Raw genomic sequence first — 21,843 nt, forward strand, 5'->3', positions numbered from 1 at the left:
CTCTGCCCTGCCGCGCATTCTCGCTACCCCTACGCGTGCGCGTCGTCTATGTGACGCGAATATTTTGATTCAGTCCAAGACACTGCGTTGACCAGTGGAGTCACTTTAATGAGTCGCACCGACCGAGGACCGCCGTTGCCGTCAGTGTCGCTTGCTCTGCTGTCGCCCTGGTTCCGAGCTCGCCTTCGGGGAATCTGGGCACAGACAAGAGGACATTGTTTTACTAAAGCGCCACGGGAAGCCCAGAGCAAAGCGAACGCGTCAATTGAGCCCTAAACTGGCAACCGCTGAATATCCTTGTGTCTTTCAGGTCGCCCTGTGGAGACACGATACTGAGGGAAACAATAAAGGCCGCTGCTTAGTGCATTCGTGAAAGATTTACCTTGTTCGTACTTGAATGTGTGCTCTCCATGATTCGACATATGCATAAAAAGAACAAAGATCCCGATATTGCTCACCGATGTTAAATTATACCGACCTGCAATTGTGGAGGTTAATCTTGCCTTGTTTCAATTTGTTATTGAATAGATGACAGAGAGACACTGAAGACAAAAATGAAAAGCGAACCAGAAGGGAAACATCGACGAAGTGTAAATCACAGTCTATGAACTCTGACAAAATGTAGAAACTTAAGCTTTGGCGGCTTTAAAGCATAAAGGCCCGTTCGGACAGTGCCGCTTGCTTATGAAAAGGGCCGTTCACACTGGAGCGTTTGCTTACTTTTTTTTACGTTGCAAGTTGGAAACATCCGTTCCTCAAATCACGACCTTCTCTATACTTTCCACAACGTTACCCTGAGCGCGCCCACGGGGAGCGCTGTCCCTTGATGCGGCCTAGAGTTCCTGTATAGGCTACCTACGGGAGGGCGCCTATACGGGAACTCTAATGCGGCCGCTATAGCTTCGCGCCGTCCCACTAAATGGCACCATTACTCAGCTGTTCAAGGCGTGCTAGAAATGCGTGCGGTAATGCATGTGCGCGCCCGGTGGAACATTTGTAAACGATAGGCGATGCGCGGCATGAGGACGCCTTTCGCACCGGACTGGCTGCTCCTCGAGAAGGACACTGTGTTCTCACACACAGCAACTATAAGCCCCGTGCGCTACCGAAAGCGTCGCTGTGGTCGGCCTTCCACGATTGGCCGAACGCTGACTATGACGTCGGAAAGGGGATTTATCATCGACGGAAATAAGAGGAATGAAAGAACTTTAATTTTGACGGTGTTGGCAGCGTTCCTTTGAGAGCGCAATGATTTCAAGCTTCCACCATGTTAATAACAAACACCATCGAACTTGTTGTTTGCAAGGTAATGACGTCACAAGGGGGAACCATAGGAGGGCGCCACCAAAACATCTCGCCACTAATACTCCATTTCACCTTATGATGTACCGCAGGAAGGGCTATAAGCGCGAGGTTCTTGCTCTAGGGCACGTCTCGGCGGAACAAGCTCTCGTGCACTAAGGGCTGCTGACAATGCTATGAGCTGGCGCTTCTAGCCTTCGCCGCGGTACAGCATAAGGTGAAACGGAGTATAGCGGTTGCTGCGCCGGCCGGCAGTGAGCGCGTTGCGTTTGTATCACTGGGCGCGTTTAAACCTATGCCTACCCCCCCCCCCCCCCCCCCCCCCCCCCGTTTCGCGGCAGCGTTGCATGTCTATCACTGGGGCCTGTGAATGAGCCTGTGAATGAGCCTAACCTCCCCCCCTTCCCCTCCCCGTTCTCGCCGCAAAGCGGCGAGAACGGGGAGGGGAAGGGGGAGAGGTTAGGAATGCGCTTCAGTGATATGCGCGCAACGCGCTCACTGCCGACCGGAGCAGCAACGGCTCGTTGCGATGTGTGACAACACAGCGTTCTCCTCGAGGAGCATAGAATCCGGCGCGAGCGGCGTTGCCATGCCGCGCATCGCCTACAGTTTACGAATTCCCCGCCGTGCGCGCACATGCCCATTACCCCAAGCATTTCTAGCGCGCCTAAAACAGCTGAGTAATGACGCCATCTAGCGGGATGGTGATGTGTCGTAACACGCAGGAAAGACATTTGCTTAATAATCTAAGTGGTTTGGGTTCGCTTCCCGTCCGGCGATGTAAGCAGTCACGCGATGCGACTAGATCGCATCGCAAAAAAAGTTAGATGGTCACACCGGCGTGCGCGATGAGCGAGTCCAACGCCTTCGTTGGCGAGTCGTTTCTCGAAAACTCTCGCTCCGAACGCCGTTGATTGGCTCAGCCGCTCCGCGACTAGATCGCATCGCAAAAAAAGTCGGGTCGAGTAGCGACTGCTCAAATCGCGTCGCTTTTTGCCCGTGATGGTCGCTTTTGTGATGCAAGTTATCGCACGACTAGATCGCATCGCCGGTGGGAACGCGCCTTTACTGCGGTGGCCTCTCCCCCCCCCCCCCCCCCCACCCCCCCACCCCCCCAAGTCAAAACCAATCAGTGTTGAGCCTCGCGGCCACGCTTTAATCCAGGCTTCACCTTCGTCCAGACTTCACGAAATGCCAAACCCCTCTCCAAATAACGTTTCACGTTAAATAAAGGGCCAAAATTAGACGTGCACAAGCCACACCAACGCGCAGAAACGGGGTCGTACATGTTCGCTTGCCTGCATGGTCAGCCCACACCGTTCCAGCGGTTCCCAGGAATCGCATTATGGTCGGCATGCTAACTACTACTGTGGTCACTAGCAGCTTTTAAGAAACGCAGGGCGTGTCGAGTCCCTACCATCTATCGCAGCAAATCAGGGTGCGGCATCAGACCATAAGAACGTCGGAGAACGAATCGCAGAGCGTGGACATCAGAAGCAACGCCTTTTTCAGCTCTGGGTGGCTACAGGTGCGTCCCAAATTTCTGGACGCCAACTAGTTCCGCGCAAAGTAAGACATAATATAGTTATGCATATTGTTTGTGATATAAATCTTTTTTTAATTACTTTTGGATACCTGAATAATCGACGTAATTCGCTTCCACGTAAAGACATTTGTCATATCGTGGCACAAGTTCTTTGGATACCCTCTTATTAGACGTTTGCAGCCTGAGTCTTGAACCAACATCTTTGGTATACCCGCCGAGAAAACAGTTTGTGCTGTTAAGGTGTTTTGTAACGATTTCACGAAAAAAAAATATTTCAAAGCCTTAGTGAACCGACGCTTTCCAAAAAGTTGGAAAGCGTCGGTCGCCCAGAATGCTGTCATTACTACTTTCGAGAGTCTTCCGTGACCAGGAAAAAGCTAACTTCTTCGCTATGGAGCATGAACGCTCTGTCGCTCTCTAAGAAACATTCTCATCAGATTCCAAATCTGCAGCATACCTCCGCCAAACCTGTTTATAGATATTTCGTGATCTACAAGGTCTGACATCTGTCACATTAAAAAATCTTATGATGGACTGGACTTGGAAATCCGCGAGTCGTTCTATCGACTTAAACAGGATTAATGCAGAGCTGGAATCACAAAAATGATCAGTCACAAAATAGCGTCAGGCCGTGACTCTAAGTGAGAACACAACTGCGCTCACGCAACTGAAAAGTGAACACTCTCGCTGGATGCATGTGCGGAAGCAACTTTCTTTCTGGACGCGCGTACAACGCGTGTTTATAGACGTTTTCTGTTTCCTGTCATTCTCAGTCACGTGGGTTCCGTATCTGGTATGCGGGACGAAAAATTATAAAAGCATTTCAACCTGGAATATGAGAAGGATATAGGTGAGGCTAAGCAAGAATGTGTGACAATCACCCCTTTCTCGAAAACATCTTCCAGCGGCGTGGAGAGATCAAAACGATGTTTTACCGCATACGAGAAGCGACGACATTCAAGATGGCTGCGCCTTTGTGAAAATGTGCATAGACAGAAACACCAAAATGGGACTTTAGTTAGCGATTTGGCTTGTTCAGACATTTGTATCGGTGGCGTTCAAAGCAACCAAACGTGACAGCACACCGGAACAGCCATAAGTCACGATTGATGCAAGAAGCTATTAATTAAATTGTTTGCCATTTTGGCTTTTTCCGATGACTATATTATTACTATCGTTTCAGGTCTGATTCGAACTAAAGTCACTGGACCCTGATAGACTATAGCGCCAAACTCCCTGTATGGTCGCCATTTTACTACATGAAATGAGCAGTTTCTCATCGACCTCTTCATTCTTGGTAAGCCGATCTATATTCGCTGGTGAAGTACCCCCTTCACCAGCGAATATAGATCGGCTTACTAAGAAATGCCTGCGCGTTTGCTTACCCGCAAAACACTCAAATAACCAATATCTGTGATCTAAGAAATCAGGTCAGCGAATGATGAGGCGTTATCGACGTCCAGGATCACGTCGATAACGACGCCTAGAGGGGGACACTTAAGGAGGCTGTGGCGTATTTGCGTGGGTGGCCACGTTTGCGTGCGGAAGCCGTCGCAGATGTAGATGCTGCTGCCGATGTCGAGGCCGTAGATGTAGACGCGTTCGCCTCACAGTCCATCGCACGAAGCTCACAACGAGCAGAGATGAAGTGCGAAGCGCACCCTTTGCACACGGCGCTCCGGCGGTGATATCACGCTGATGACGTATTATGACGCCTGATGACGCATATCTATGGCCATCTTTCGGGCACAACAACGCAGACGCTGCTTGTTCTTCACGTAATGTGACAAGTGAGGTCGTCCTAGAGGTCTAGGACGACTTCTAGGACGACTGCAAGGACGACGCCAAGGTAATGGGACAAGTAGAGTCGCTTGTTAAGCGGCGCGTGCCGCGCAATCGCGTTTGTTTGGCCACTTACTCCAACTTTTCGCTCAATAAAACTAGGCTTTTGCATTAAAAAAAATCAAAGAAATTTACTACCTTTAACATCCAATATGAGTCTCAAGAGACACGGACCGAGGCTCTTAAAGTGTAGGGATTAATGGACTGAATTATGCTTTATTACTTTGTCGGCCAGACGTGACGCGACATGTTTACAAAAAGAAAATGCTGAAACATGACCTGCAAGACTTGCTTAATGTCATGATCATTCGATCATGACATTCATACCCCACATACCCCCACATAAGCCTAAGCGGCACAAGCCGCTTAGGCTTATGTGGGGTATGAATCTCGGTAAAATTGTATGTGGAAAAGATGAAATAAAGATTATTATTATTATTATTATTATTATTATTATTATTATTATTATTATTATTAATGCTCTTCTTTTGATTCGTCAGTAACCATAAATCTACAAGGTGAAAGATCCTAAGGATTGTCGAATAATCAACCACCCGACCGAATGTTTTCTATCCCCCATGCCCAGAATGGACAAAACTTTTGATGAGACAGCCACGGGTAGAGTATTTTCCGCGATTATCCCTTCCTAAAGATTTGCAAAAAGGAACGTACACACAATTTGCAGCATTCGCTACACCATAATTCCATACTTGAAGAGACCCCCCCCCCCCCCCCCAAAAAAAAAAAAAAAAACTGCTTTCACGTGGCACGCGTGCTAAAAGAATTTAAAAAAAAAAAACAAAAGCAAACACTACAAGATAAGTTTTGAAACGGCGAACTATTTCAGGGAAGGGGGCATTTTTCTGGGGGAAACTTCAATGGATAACCCAAAACAAGACTCCTTGGCTTGAATATACCGTCTAGGAGAACCTTTGATGTCTACTCTCATAGAGGTTTTCTTTATCGTTTAGCTAGTTGGATACTTCAAATCTTTTACGTAAGATTTTGCAAAGGCAGCAGAGTTTCTCACATGACTGACCCGAAACTACGTGCCACTTAAATGGTCCAACATATGTGACGAATCTACGAAATACCTTGTACAAGTGATCTCTTCCGATCCTCTATTGTTCGTACCTAATGTCGTCCTAACTTTCGAACCCAAGAATTATTTGTCCCACGATGGCACAGCATGGTCGAGTGCGTTCACAACGTATCGAGCTCAACAGACCGGAAATAAACAAACGTCACCCATATATTTTAATATGCCACGGCCGCTCGATTTTGGTGTTCCGTTGTAATGCTCACCGAGTGACGTAAACGAATTATGTTTATGTGTATTTCAAGAATAAAAAGGACGGCGCTCACATATAGGCAGGCTTTCGAACCGAACACGAATTCGAACTGAAAACCGGATGACAGCTGTTATTTTTTATCAAAACGTACCAAAAAACCGGAACAAAATTGAGTCTGGAAAAGAACATTTGACATTGAACACCGTATGAAAAGGAACCACAATCTGATGTGGCGGTTACTGCCTCCCTGAAAAACTGTTTGGCGTGATGAAGTCTTAGTCGCACCTGTTTTAGCACTTGGCAGAGGGCGTCAGCGGCGCAGTGTTACCTCAATAAACCGCAGCGACGTGGAGACAAGTCGCGAGTAATTAACCAAATCAATAAAGTTCGCGTCTACGCGCACCACGACCTGGCGTCGGCGAGTCGGGTCGGAGGCATACAGCTCTACCTGACTGTGCTGAAAAGGCGAAGGAGCTAACCTTTGTTTGTTTTTTGGCTGCTAAACAATACTTTGCATGAAAAGAGAACGTCAAAAAAGGCACTAAAATAAATTTAAAAAAAAATCGACGGGCTTCCTTTGTGTATTTTTTTTCTCCGGTGCAAGTAAGCCACCGCGAAATACGGCGCCGTGAATACCCGAGAGGCATACGAGTTATGTAAAGCTCGTAAAGCCAGGAGTGGCGCGTCACAGAGACGCCTAGGCTTTTGAACACCGATGTCCCGGTACACTCCGTTTACGATATACAAACTGCAAGGGTGCTAGGAGACATCGAAGTCAATCCAGTGCTGTGCGAGTGTCATGTGGCCTTCGAGAAGTACGCAGCGACGCGCGGGGGCGTGTATAGTCACGACGTCCACGTCTCTGGATTGGCTGCGATGGCTCGCAGGGTCCGCTCCGCTGCGGTTCATCAGAGCATGAAACGGACTCAAGTCGCTCCTCGGGCAAACGTTCGGTCTCCTTTTTTTTCTTTCATCGCTTCCTTTTCTTCCTTCTTTTTTTTAATACATTTTGTCTGCCTTTTGCGGTCTATCCCGTCTCTAACCTAGGAACTCAGTCATTCGTAGCGGGTAGTTTGAGAGTATAAGGTGCGTGCTGGCTGATTCACATCGCATGTGAGTGCTCTACTGTGGTACAGCAGCACGTAATTAGCATGCGGTGGTGTTTGCTATAAAGCCTCAAGGCCCCCACCGTACAAAATTAAACATATGTTCGTTCTGTTGTCCCTTTTTCCGCAGCACGTCTTCGGATGAACAGAGTTTTTTTTTTTTTTTTTTATCTTTTAAAGCACATGACGCCGAGTTGAACGCACTTTTCTTTTTAGCGACTGGAAGCTATAATGCTACAGTTATGCTTGGCGGCAAAATTGGTGAGAGGTCAGGGTTTAGCGACTGAGTTTATGATTTCACGAATGCTTGCATTATCGCCATGAGCATACAAAAACGCTCCATGCGCTCCATGCTTTATATATGATTTCCCCCAGCCGAACGAGAAAAAATGACCGCCTTATTAGGAGACAAACAACCCGTTTTTAATGTCCCTCTTTCCCCTTCGTTGTTTTCACAAACACCTCAATCTATCACTCAAATATTTTCAGTGGCGGGACCTTTCTTTTTTTTTTGGGGGGGGGGGGGGGGGGGGGGGGGGGGCTACGAGTATTAGCTACTGTCAAAGTTTGTGAATTAAAACCTCGATGTGGAGTGACTAAAAAGCACTCTGTGCTAAGAGTAGCAAGCATCGTATATTTTCGTTCAATTTCGTACATATCCGCCTAGGACGGACATCAATAGCCCAGGCAAATTCCAATGCAATGCCGGGTAATTTTTTTTTTGTGTGCTTTCTCAAGTAGAGTCTGATACAATCGCGATTAAGAAAAGAAAAGCAGGACGATAGAAGTCATAATTTAAGCTATAGTCACAATGAAATGATTCAAATACAGATCTTTATTTGAATTGTTTAATTGTGACAAAAAACAGGCAACCTAACCGATATTTCGCATGTATGACTGAACCGGAACCGGACCAGAGCGATATACGAAGCTGTTGAACCCGAACCAAAACCGAACCGTTATATTGGCCGGTTCAACAACCTGTACATCAGCATATTCGAGGTTTCGAACGCAGGGCTTGAAGTTATTCAAGAGGAGCTTCGCCCTTTTTAAACCTAAGCCATCAACTAGTTGAAAGTCGGGCCCTATAGCACACCCTGTTCTCGCTTTGGTTCATTTTAATAGACCTTTCGCTAAATTACCCAAGCATAAAAGAGAATGTTGGGAACGTAAATACACGCGCTGCACGTGCTCGCCTTTTCTATACAAAAATTTCGAAGTAAATAAACCAAATAAATCGTCCGTGGAACATCGGTGTGGAGTGCTATTTGATTTAGATCTTTTTGCTTTGGAATATCTGAAGACGCCAGTACGCCTAGCGTGTGTACCTACGTTCCCAGCATTATTTTTCATGTTTGGGTAATTCGGCAAAAGGTACATTGGAATGTGTGAACGCTTACGCAAACAAATGAATAATAAAATGAGTGAGATTGTTCGCTTTGACTTCCGGCAGTTTGCTGGTCTATAGCTCACAACGACCGGCGAACCGCTGACCTACCGGCCGTTGTGCTGCTAGCACTGGCTGTGGGTAAAGTGTACTTTACCCACAGACAGTGCTAGCAGAACAACTTTGACAGGTCATCAGCTATAGCTGATGACCTGTTAAAGAAGAAAACACCAACAGAATCGAACCCAGTCAGCAGCAGCGCACGCAGCAATGGGGACCTTTACGCGCTATATGCTAACGCCCGGACAAGTTTCCCCAGAAGTCACCTAGAAGACAAAGCCTGAGCGTCATTGTTAGTTGATTCAACTTGATTGTACCCCAAGCTGCAAACACGTTAAGCTCGGCAGACGCATGCGTCTCTGCATCGCCGCGTGCTAACTTGGTGCTCGTCGTGAAACACTGCAAGACGCGCTCGCGGCGACGCGGATTCGACTTAGGTGGCGTGGATCCTCCAGGCCTTGTCTTCTAGGTGGTAACGCATCGGCCCATCTCTACCGGCGAGGTCTGTCATAGAGGGGCCTCCACTATAGGTGATCCTTGGACAGGTTTAACTGCTGACAGTGTCCAAGGGCCTGAAAAGGGATCGGCACCACAGCGCTCCTCGGCACTCGGTGGAACAGATCCCGCATACTTACGGACGCACTGCGCCCGGCACTTGGCCTCTGTGTCGAACCGGTTGTCGTTGCCGCCGCAGCCCCCATAGACGAAGAGTCGGCACTTGTTGAGTTTGCTGTCGTAGAACCACTTGGTGGAGGCCTCCTCGCAGTCTCCGGCGTCCTTCTTCATGTCGCACGCCTTGTTGTGCGCCGCATGACCTGCGTTGCCCCGAGACAGCACTCTCACAACCGCCGAACTGGGCCAAGTCGGCAAGAGTGCGCCCCGAGCGTGCCTCGCATAACTCGGAACCAGGTTCAAGGAGCGCGAGGGCTTCCAGGGCGACGCTTCGCCTGCCTCCCCCGCGCAAATCGCTCGCCCGGGCAAATAGCCTTGAATCGCGCAAGGAGAACGGGTCGCCTGGCCTTCGCCCACTATCTGGCCGGTATCTGTTGTGCACCCATCGCGCGTATCTGTGGGACAGCGAGGACGTCGGCAACCGGAGCGGCGACCGGCCCAGCGGTCACCACCTTGCTCGTGGGGAAGAGGCACCGCGCTGACGTGCCCACCATTTCGATGCCCCGTGGCCTAGATAGAGAGCGGCGAAAGAAAATCCAGCTGGCGTGGAGCCCGATTGGTCCGCGCCCTCGTCGCGAAATATTAAGGACTGCTCCTCGCGGAATGGGAATCGCCTCTCGTTCGCCTCTCTGCCTTGCATCTGCCGAAGGAAATGGGCCGCGTGTAAATTCGCGCGCCAAGCCCACGCCATCGGAATTGGCTGCGGAGCTGCGGGGATGTCGACACACGTGTGTTGCATTCTGTTCACGTAAAGATAACCCCCTGCTTTACCCACGGCGATCACCATTTACAGCGCATGACACTACCGGCGACATCCGGTGCGACAGAGTACTCTTCCAAGCTTGCGGAAGAAAGGACTGGCGGAAGGAATTCACGGAAACCATTGAGATATTCCGCACTACAAGATTGTGCCGGTTGTACAAGTGTCTTTTCTTTTTCCTTCTTTTTTTTACTCCCACCGGCGTACTGCGGCAATAGGCCCTTCGCCATAGAGACCTATTGCTAAATTGCCCAAGCATCAAGAAGCATGCAGGGAGCGTAGTTATGCGCGCTGCGCTCACTCGCCTTACCAGTATTGAAGATTTTAAAGAAATCATAACAAAAAGGCGTTTGCGGACGCACGTGCGAATTGCCACTTGTTTTCAATTTTTGCTTAAACAAGAATACTGCCAACGCCAATAGGGAAATGCGTGTAACCACATCCCCTGCATGCCTCTTGACGCTTGGATAATTTAGCAATAGGTATATTACGAAGCACAAAAGAAAATACTGGAAACGCACGCGCTGCACGAACTGGGCAGTAATAAATGATTTTAGATTGTGAGTTCGCTAATCGCATATCATGTACTGGGTTGAAAGAAACCTAGTACCTTAGGGTAGCAAGTTAAAAGTCTGCTTTACGGTGCAAAATTTTGAAAATATAACATAGCATTTCTCATCTCCTTTCCTTCGGAAGCTCTCCACCTTTTCACTGTGATATATCCGCGGTAACCAAGCACGTCAGGAGAACCCAGCTCACGGTTTGAACACGAGCACTGCGTCACTCGGACGTATGCGCTCGTCAAAAATCAATCCGTCGACAAATATATGATTTCGCGTTCGTGGCCAACGGGTGCCTTGACGGCACTTACCGTCACTTGCGAATGACAAGTTTCATGGTGTGCTTAAAAAAAGGACGGTGGAAACATGGAGTCATTGCATTTCGAAACCAACACCGTCAAAATTGACACACTGAAATTGCCCTTATTTGCGTCGATGAAGGCAAAACTAGTCAAACTGACCAGTCGTGGAAGGCTGACCACGTCGGCTAGAAGCCTGGAAGGGCTGTCGCTGTAGCTCTACGTTTATCAACGATTGCATCGGACGCCAAAACCACGGAAGATTAACCCTGCAGACCCCCAGACGGCTGGGAGAACTTCCGGTTCCGTTAAATTACTACGTCACGACCACGTGATTTCGCATTTCGCTTTTAAGTTGAGGAGGAAAGTGAAGGAGAACGAAGTTCAAAATAATTTCCTCGTCCCTTTAACAAAATAAAAGATCCGAACATTAAAAAAAAGAAAAAATGAACAACGCACGAGCAAAGGGATATTTTTTTTAACAGTTATTGTTGTAGATGTCAAACCCTGCAGTGCGTGTAACTGCACCCGCATCATTCTCACTGCTATTTGAGTACTTTAGTAAAACGGTCTACCTTTTCTCTTTATTCGAAGTCTGTGCAACGCAAAGAAGGTGCGTCCTTACTGTATAGGCTAGCATGCAATGAGCGATGTCGAAAGGGCTTTTTGCAAACACTCATTGCATAGTTGCATATGAAGTTACGAAACACATTCGTTTTGTGGCAATTTTTACGTCAACGCGTGATACAGACGGCTTTATGCCTTAATGCCTCGGCGCCATAACTGATTCACATTTTCACTATGAACATATCTCGATAGTCGTTATGAGTCTGCGGCGTATGTAGCGTCTTCACGGACAGCATATGCCTCGTTCCAGGTAGTCAGTACCAGGGACCATTAACGGGCTTTTTGCCGGTGCCATCTTCAGTGTTCGTGCGTATGGCGTATGCTTTGCTTGCTTCCCGAAGCAACGAACGTGCGCGTGCTGCCCTGGCATTTTAGTAAACATTAGGGCGGTGTATCGGGAGCGGGTGATTCAGCGGCCGTGCTCGGGGGAGTTTCTGAGCAATGCAGAGAAACCTATGATGGGCGCTCGTGACCTCGCGCACTTTGCGCACCTATCAAAGCTGCGCAAGCGCCGACTTGATTTCTTCAACAAATTCATAAAACGAAACTATAGGTTTTGTTGGCACAGCAGTTTATCTGCGGAAAATAAAAGTGATAATAGAGGTGAGCTTGCAGAAGTTTACAACGACATTAAATAACCTTAGCCTGGGGTCAAGAAACGTAAATCATTTAAAATTGGAAGGGGAAGACGAAAGAAGATAGAGAGACAACATCTTAATACGCTATGTTTCCTAACCCTGGTTTGTATACGGGTTTAGGCCTTCCTTATTTTTTTTAAATATTTAATATATTGGGCTTAATTAAAGGCCGACTTTTTCATAATTAATTACGACTCTAAAAAGCAATTCATGTGGCATCGATGCTTCTCCAACATGTTGAAGTTAAGAAATAGATGATCTAAAAAAGCAGAAAGCGGTGAATAACATCGAGAGCGAGTGTATATTGGGGAAAAAAATTAAAAGAAATTCGGCACTTGATTGTTGGAGTTTTCGAAACCAAAGAGACAGTGCTACCTTGACGGTGCATGCATGCGTATCAACTTTGCCGAGTTCCTATACATTTTGTTTTCTTCGTTAAATAAATACTTAGCATCCATTTAATAGGTGCTTTTCGTTATATTCCAAGATCCGCGTAGTTCCTTCGCGCATATATAAGCAATCTGGGCTTTGGCGCAACCGCTCGTCTAAGGAATCTCAAGCGGTTCCGCCTTCCCGTTGCGTCAAAATGCGCCTTTCATCCTTTTCGGCGTCCTTCTGCAACGTCCGACGTTGTCCTTAAGTTATTTCGTGTGTTTTTTAACCAGCGGGAGGGAGGTTAGTCAACTTCATGGACGCTTGTTTTCACCGCTGTAGATGAGAAATTTAGCCAGTGTGGTGCCACTGCTGGCCAGTGGTCTTTATCGTACATCACGAAATAGTGATACATGAACGTACGCCGGTTCGAAACGTGCAGGGGCGAGAATTAAACCCAGGACCCCTGAATTATGGAGCGCGAGATTTCGCTCCACTTGCCCCGAATGGGCGGTACGTTAACACACGGCATCCGATCCCCCAACATAGTCGTTTGTGTTATAACTGAGACCTGAATCTTCCGACAATCAAAGACTTGCATTCTTAACCACTGCTTTATCCGAAAACTCCGACCTCAGACAACACTTGTGGCCTAGAACAATCTTCTCTAAAACCGTGCAGACGGAATCTTTCGAGGGAGCGTCGATAGCTATAGTACATCTCTGTGCGTAATTAAGACGCATATTATAACAGCGCCCACTGAGTTATTTCACAACGAACTGAGATATTATGCGAGCGTGCGAAACTACTCACCGAGTGTCTCACTTTTTAACAACTATAATGTTCCGGACAGAAGGCCCGTGCTCACAGGGCCGTCTGTTTTTATTTTGTTACCAGAGATATTCCGTTGAAATTCCGTCAGAGGGTGCACGAACTATGACGAAGACGGAATCACAAGTGGAGTTTCCCTACCTTTCACTGCCTCGCACAAATTTCAAGCATATTTTATCCCTTCGCTGCGCCATTGATGTTGAGCCTTATGAACATATGTCCCCCTTCCATTCATATGGTTTAAGTCAGTCGTGTACGTAAGCCGTTGCAAGTAACGAAATTACTTGGAATCCCTTGCATTTATCAGTAATTTTGTTAGGGAACGCTAGATATTTCAGAAGGTAATCGTAAGGTAATTTCCTTACTTTTTTACGGAAGGAATGACTGCAATCCGTTTCCTTTTTGTTTTCATTCGGGGAGGAAAAAGGCGGGAACTTTGAATAGTGGCGAAAAGGAAATCGAAAGAACTATTTTTTTTTCGTGTGTATAAGGGTAAGCACTACCGGTATCGCACTGTCACCTGCATTTACAAAACGCAAGGCCTGATATTCTTCAGATCCCAAAACCTTTCTTCACGTCGCCTAAAGCCTTGACTCAAATCGTTTTTTCTTTTTTTCTTTTTTTTTTCGTGGCTTGGTTGTTTGCAGTTAGTAACCCGTCAGCTTGCTCGCCCACAACGATTGGGGGAAGCACACTGATGCAAAGAACCGGAATCTCTGTGCAAACAATAAGAAAACAAACCCCCGAGTTTCAAGTGTTTCCTTCCAACGAAAAATAAAACAACAAAACAGTCAAAGAGCACACGAGCTCGTGTAGCGGATCTGTGCGCGCCTTTTCTTTTTGTCCCTTAATACGTTCTCTAGTTCCTTCAAGTCGAGAGAGAGAGAGAGATGACTTCTTTGTACCGAGCCGTAGTCAGGTCACAGACAGCGTCTTAATGGGCCCACCGGATCTAGCTGACTGTTTGGGTGTCGAACGTGTGGGAGAGGCCTTTCGAGGGCGTTGTTTTCTAGCCACTCAATCTAGACCCAGTCGCGTATCCAGGTGGCAGCACCTGTCTGGGGAAAGGCGGGTGGAAAAAAATGTTCAGCGCGGCGAATGACATCTTCGCATAGAAATGGGGCAATATAACTGATGAGATTTTTGAGAGCCAGATGTCGGTCAAAGTCACAAAAGTGTAAGTGGCGGCAACAATAAACGCTTCCACAACAATTGTGTCTTCTTTCTTACCTTAGGACAGTAGGGTTGAAATCAGTTGTTAACGTTACCGAAGAAAAAGTGACGAGATACGTTACTCGTTACGTGCAAATAAAAAGAAGGCGTCACCGAGCTACGTTACCTCAAAATAAAAGGAACGCGTTACCGTTACCGACAAAAAGTAACGCAAGTTACTTTTGAGTTACTTTCCTAAGTTATTAATGGACACGTTATACAGTTTTGACGACACATGTATGCATATGCGCCATATTTCAAGAAAACGTATGATCATGCAGAAACTGAATTACTTAATCTTTTTTACGGTTTCCCCTAAATACTCACGACGAAAACACAATAAAACAAAAACAAAAATTCAGAAATTCACATAGCTTAGCGCCAAAAACACACACACAAAAAATTTGAAGTAATTTGTTTTTAAGTTTTGCAAAAAGAAGTAACGAGTAACGTAACTACGTTACCCGTTTCTTGTAATGAGTAATGTAAGCACTTTACCCGTTATTGTTTTGAGAACGTAACGAGTATGTTACTACGTTTCCGAAAAAGTATACCGGTAACACCGTTACTTGTAACGCGTTACCGCCAACGCCGTTTGAAAGAAACGCCGCGAAAGTAACGCATCATTTTTTTGAGGTAACGGCCACTTACTTTTATGAAAGTGTAATTGTAACTGTAATTAGTTACAATTTAACCAAATGTGATTCCTCGCCTTTTTTAATAAGTAAACGAGTCTGGTTTAAAAAAAAAAAAAACTTCAGAAGTTTTTTTGACGGGGTCCTTAATCGTGCAAAAGTACTCCCTATATATTATCAGTTACAATCGATCACGTGGCAGCTCTTCAGCTTTTAATGGCTCCTTCTGCACTCTCCCTCTCCCCCCCCCCCCCTTCCCTAGAAATAGTTCAGCCAAGGACACTATTTTATGTAGGGCTGAATCATTCCGTTGTGTCTGATTGATGGTTGGCCTATATACGACATTCTTTGTCCCGTGAAATTGTTTCTTCAAGTTACCAAAACGAAGGTCACAATACAATTTCAACGTCTACATAATATGAACGCCTCCAATCTGGTCTTGAAGGATACTTTTGAGACAGACAAAACATAATAGAATGTCCCGGAGCGTTTAAGATCTCCCATCACCGTTGAAGCAATATGTCACGTGCCTGTCGCAAATAATACGCCGGTAATGTTCAGGACCGCCACGTGACTTGTAAACATCGCGCGTCGTCAAACACAAAGTGCGTAAATTATCCCCTTCACAATTTTTTCTTTATTTTACCACGAGGTAATTTTTATTGCTGCGGGTTGCGTGTATATTACGTTTCCAAAAGAGCTACAGCCTATGAAAATCGCGGCACTAACGACGACACGAAGCATTGTGAAAAATCCAGGCAAGCTTCTGGCAACCTGGCGCGCGTCCTCATAAGATCACATTGTTTGGCGAGACTTTGCACAACGTCGACCAACGCTCGTGTGCCAGATCAACGGTCCCAAAGGGGCAAAATACAAAGCGGTGCCGTCATGTGTACTCGCCTATTTGGAGCGCACTGAATATTAACTATATTCCCTAGTGTCAATTACAAAGATAAAAAAGCACGTTAAAAAAATAAAAGAACTAAATAAAAGACGCGTTGTGAATTTCTAATATTCCTTTAAAACAATTCTGTGCAGTGTTGTGGATTGCGCGACGGAATCCGCTTGGCCTTAGGGGGGACTTTCCTCCTGCGACTGCTCCGCTAAACGAAGCTGCTCTCGCACCTGTGCCTTTGATAGCGCAGCCAACGGCATTTAAGATGTCCACTGGTATGTTCGTATAAATAAGTAGAGTTGGAAGTTTTCCAAGGCCACGTGCACATGCGTACACAGCCACATTCCAGCGTGAGGCGCTACACACAACACTGTAATGTGATTATCATCTAATGTCTATAGCTTCGCCTCTCAATTAGTCAGTCCTCACAGAGCGCAATGCCGAACCACTAACACAGCCGCCAATGTTTTATCGCAACAGATCATCCCTTCACCAAGTGGCCTAAACGTGGAGCTCTGAAAGTATGTCGGAATAAAGCTTTCCAATGAAGTCTCTCGATATTTTCAAAGCTGTTGAGGCAGGTAGTCTGCGCTATGCCTTCTGCGTGTCTCTTTCGACTCGAACCGTTCGAGGATGAAATAAGCGCTTTTCAGCACCTCTTTTGTCTTTCCTAGCTTCTGAGGATCGCCAAATTTCCGTTTCACAACGCAGTGTTTTCGCGAATGCCTCCGTGTTTCCGCGTCAGAAGCTGCTCAATGAGACACGCGTGCGAAGTTGCGAACCAGGCCTGGAAGAAGGACGAGTAACGAAATATTCGAGACCGCACACAGGTATACTGATTTAAAGCTTTACAAAGCAAAGTATACTCAGAACGAAAACAACAACTTTTTAGGACGATGGTAGACCCTGAAAATCTGCAGCGTCCACTTTTACCCAAAGTACTTGAGAGGGCCAATCGCTGCAGTCGACGGAGGGAGACGGGCAAATGCCGACGCTTCATATCTTTAAAGGGGTACAGAAACAAAATGACGTGAACGTGAGCTCTCTACCCCTCGCTTCAAAGTCGGCCAGCGACAAACGCATTGCGTATCGCGCTCGTGACGTCAATAGTTCATGCACGGCCAAGAGTACTGTAGTTGCGAGCCTTGCCGCTTGGTGGCGTCAACGCATGACAATCTCGCCGAGTTGTAATATACGAGTACTGTACGCCATATATGGTCTAGCTTGACCGTAACGTCATTCGCAGCCATGCCAGTATTTTATGCGCCCCGAGAGTTCGGTTCACCGTGCTATAGTTTCACACCGCAGAAGTAGTAGCTCGAAGGAACCAGTAAGTGGAATTAACCGTCAGTACCCAGCAATGGCGATACCCGCAAGCTATGTGTATAAGGCATTCACTGGGTGCCATATGTGAGCACGCTATTCACAGCGCATCGGGAAGCGGCAGTGGAATGGTTTGGCAGAGGTCCCTGCATCCTCAGTTCTAGCTTACGTCTGCAAAGAACGGCGATCTTGAGGGTGTGGAATGCGCGTTGCGGAAGCACCGTGGTAGCTTTAACATATAAAACTTAGTAAACGCGTTAGCGTTCTCCGCCGAGTCACATTCAGGACTAAATGACTCCACGAGCGAGCGATTCTGCCGTGAACTCGCGCTGCTATTTAGGAAGTCATGACGTGGGGGCTTTCCAACCTAGCTTCACAGACCGCCACCAGACGCAATTTTAATGTGTTGATTCGTTTAAAAAAATTTTTTTTTATTCCTCTGTTGGCGACCTAGATACACTAGTCTAAGCTGGTGTTTCTGGGCTGCCGCGCAACATGGACCACAACTAAAAAAGAAATAAGTGCAAACATTTCGTTTTCGCACCCCTTTAAAACATTAAAAACAGTATGCGCTTTAACAGGGAGTATGTCAGTTGGCTCTCCCAACTCCTTTGCTCTTATGTAAAATGCTCCAGATTTATCACAGTGCATCGTTTGTACCGCCAACAACAATCAAAAATTAAAAAAAACTAGATGAAAGCGCTGACGACAAGGTTGATCAAGCGCCGAAAGAAATCGGATAGCGTGCTTTACTCTAAAACAACGAAACAGCTAAGGCCCAAGAGGGTCTACAGGAAGATTTGTTTTCTGAAGAACATTTTCAGATACAGAAATACACTTTTTTCTTTATTCGTATTACGAAAGAACACGCAAGAACGTTGTGTTTTGTGCGTTTGTTTTAAAACGCACGCATCACATTTTGGAAACCTACTTCGTAGTCACTCGCAACTCAAATGTATTGGTTGGTAAACAAAGCACGAACGTAATATGTGTGGCAGAGAATACCCTAAAGTATCCAATTACATTTGATTCAAGTGTATTTACATCGCGCCACACGACGACTGGGAATGGTATTCACGCCAAATCTCACCTACTCCGGGAATTCGGGAAACGCCTCAGCCAGCATCAGATGGAAAATTATGTATTAGAATGAAAAGCGTTTTCCCACGCCAATATTCGCATATATAGCAACATAGCTTCGATAAGTTTGTTTAGAATTCCACCAACGCAAATTCCACGCTGGTGGAATTTAAAGAAAGAATAAACACGGGGACCTATACGGCGAAGCATTGTACTGCTCGTTCCTGTGTTTATTCTTTCAGAAACGTATAACTGCGATTTGCTGGCTGCTACATGATGCAAAGCAAATGTTAGGCCAATTTCACGTGAGTTTTTAGGCGACGAAAGGTTCATCTGCCTTTGAGGTACGGAGACATTGGCTCACGCTGTGGGTGAGAGCGTGAGCAATACGTGCCTGGAATTCCTATGCTGCCCCATGCATGTGGTGCGTGTACGACCGCACACCGGTACGATACTCCCGCAGACCGAAACGTGCAGGCACGGAGACAGAACCTAGGTTCTCTGGGTTCTATTATTTGCTGTGGCGCTAACGAGTGTCCATTTTTCCGTCATTTCATTTGCTGGGTAGTATCCAGCAAGCCTCCTTTGGACTTGATAGACCGTATTTGCACTACGTTTTGAATAGTTTAATATTTTCGTTATCGTTCTTCTTATTATTATTATAAACTGAGAAATTCTGAAACTGCTTTTTTCCTTTCAAGCCAATTTTGTTACTCTTTGTCGACCACTTTCTGTGCTGCTGTTATCAGGCAAATGCAATTTATACCATCTAAATGCAGTTTGAAAATATCGTTTAGGAGAAGTGGTTTCATATACCATCTGGAATGTTTGTGAAACGGGAGAATAAAGCTTAGCTAAAAATGTTATGGCAAGGCAGCCTGCAAATAATAAAATTTCTAATGAACTTAGGTCTTTTTAATTACAAGAAAAAAAGTATCCTTTTTTTTCTCGCTCACAGTGGTGTGAAGGCAGCGCGCATTCCTCGATACTAAACTGGGATCTGAGAGGTATATTTTCTAAAAGCTGAAACACTTTCCAAGAATATGAGTACGCATCAGTACCAAGCCAATATTAAACCGAACTTTCAGCACACCGGCAACATCTACGAAAAAATCAACCCTATAGCCACAAAATCTAACCTGAAAACCAAGTTGTAAGAGTTTACACGCCTCAATCAACCCTCAACAGAACTGCCAGTTTTATTTCCACACCGCACAGAAAATAGGGTGTTTCTTCCCTGACAGCGGCCTAGCCTTGATTATGGCTGACAACGAGGTATTGCGACGCTTCTCAAATTGCGCACCATTGCCGTGGGCTGCTCGGACGGTGCACGATGCAGGATGTATCGGTCTCCAGGACTCCCAACAATCGCTACTAGGACGTCACTGACACCCGCGAGAACGGACATTGCAGACTCTCGCTTCAAAGCTGTTACTTTGAAAAAAAAAAACCAAAAACACCATCTCAGTTATTAAGCAATCTATTAACATAGCCTTAACCCTCCCCTCCCCATCGCTCAACCTTGGCTTCGATGGAAACAGATGTCTGCGTTGGAAGCATTGTTAGACGCAAGATCCTAATCCTCGGAAGTAAATCATCTTTCCGAGCGGTTGCACAAGTTGGCTCTCGTGCTTTTGTCACAATTACACATAGAGGTATCATTTCGTAGGTACAAGACAACGCTCCGGAAGGCGCGGTTATCGAGCACACTACATTGGCTGATACTTCTTTCACACAACGTAAACACGCAGTCGCGTGCACAGCACCTGACAGAAAAACTAGGAGGCTGTGAAAACAGGTCGGAAACATATTTCACGGGAGTCATTAATAGATCGAAGAAACACATTCAGTGAAACTCCTAAATGAAGAATGTTTTTCGACTTGCGTGACAATGAACGTCTTGCAGCAATAGTCATTCACCGATCTCACCGAATTCATCGCATGCACTATGATGTCAACTCCACACAAGAAGAAAGTAGCGGAGACTCGCACAAGGAACGCAAAAGTGAGTCTGATGGTAGCCTTAGAGCAGCAGTCAACACTACGACGATCAGTCCTAAATCAGAAGCTCTTGCAAAACGTCGGGTGCCAAGAGAAACGTCCCATGAGATTTATGCTCGTGCCGTGCTACGGTGCACGAGAGTATCCTGGAGGTATCTTGGAGGGCCTCGACAACGTCCTCCGTGACGAGTTGCACGGCACATCTAGGACTGTCGGCTGCGTGTGCGCTACTACTCCTCGCAGACAAGTAAGTTGGAAAGGTCTGGCCGAGACAGGTAGTCTGCCGGAGGGGAGTTCGTACTCTTCGCTTAGGAACAGATATGTACCCTTCAACCGCGTACGATGGCGCCGTTGAACGTATTCAAGCACATTCAAAGCAAGGAGCGAACGCCCATGGCATTCGCTAAACAGTCAGGACGACAGAGGTGCAAGACAGTCGCAGCAGGACCCGAGCGTCGTAGGCTCGGGACCTGCAGCGGCCCCAGCAGCTTCCCGACGGGTCGCACCACCTAGCCCGACCGGCGGCGGACACGTAAAGCGAGCAGCGCGGCGCCTCGCCACCAACGGAGCGGGGGGCCGACCGCATCGCTCCGCGAGACGTGGCCCGTGACCCGTTTCGGGGGGCACCTTGCGAGCGTCTGGGACGGTGCTCGCCTCGCTCAAAATGGGCTGTCGAGTGTGCAGCGCGACAGGACACACGCGGTGACAAAGTCGGCTACAAAAAGGCAGCTACTCACACACGAGTGAAAGGGAGATGAGAACCAGGAGCAGGCAGAGGAGGGACCTCATGGCGGGAGCGCAACGGGCACGATGTGAGCCCTCTCCTGGGCGGCTCGTTTAAATACGGCTTCAACCGGTTGCACGCAGGTCACCTGACAGGCGGCAGAGGCTCCGGCAAAGTGGAACAGCTCACGGGAACCCGGAAACAATCAGCGCCGCCCTTCACACGCGCTTCGCGCTGGCCCACTGCAGTGAGTGACACGTGGCTCGCGCCGCGGTATGGGCTCCGCATTTGGCCCCTCTGGGGAACCTCGGCAAATCTCTTTTTTTTTCGAGATCCCGGGAAAGGGGACGGTTATTTCGTGCAGTCTTGGTGCGTTTCCGATAGTTCTCCCGCGCAGAAGCAAAGAGCGGCGTTGGTCGGTATACTATGTTTCATCTTAACTTGACCAACAGCAAACGCGTCGAGCCCGGAGCGTCGAAGCGAGGGTCGTGACAACATTTTTTTTTCGCGGAAAGCTCCAGCGGGGCGCTGTCACGTGCCTTTTGTGACATTCTTATTCACTTGCTCGTTGCTGTTGCCCATCGTCAAGTTGGAATGAAACGGAGCGTAGGAAATATTATTTAAACGCCCTAGGGGAAAATATCAATAAATCATGCACTCAAACCCATTTGCTGGGCCT

The 21,843-nt window shown here is 47.1% G+C and overlaps 1 protein-coding gene across 1 annotated transcript; it reads right to left on the reverse strand.

Annotated features, from left to right (window-relative positions):
* Positions 1 to 87: 87 nt before the first annotated feature.
* LOC8036054 (hemolymph trypsin inhibitor B) lies at positions 88 to 21,254 on the reverse strand. Its single transcript, XM_002401438.5, has 3 exons — positions 21,178 to 21,254; positions 9,171 to 9,350; positions 88 to 194 (listed from the first exon to the last, which is right to left on the reverse strand). Exons 1-3 carry the CDS (start codon positions 21,227 to 21,229, stop codon positions 142 to 144), a joined length of 285 nt encoding a protein of 94 aa, XP_002401482.2. The 5' UTR covers positions 21,230 to 21,254; the 3' UTR covers positions 88 to 141.
* Positions 21,255 to 21,843: the final 589 nt, after the last annotated feature.

This window comes from Ixodes scapularis, unplaced genomic scaffold (assembly GCF_016920785.2).
Source record: "Ixodes scapularis isolate PalLabHiFi unplaced genomic scaffold, ASM1692078v2 PGA_scaffold9__187_contigs__length_104089568, whole genome shotgun sequence".
Lineage (NCBI taxonomy): Eukaryota > Metazoa > Arthropoda > Arachnida > Ixodida > Ixodidae > Ixodes > Ixodes scapularis.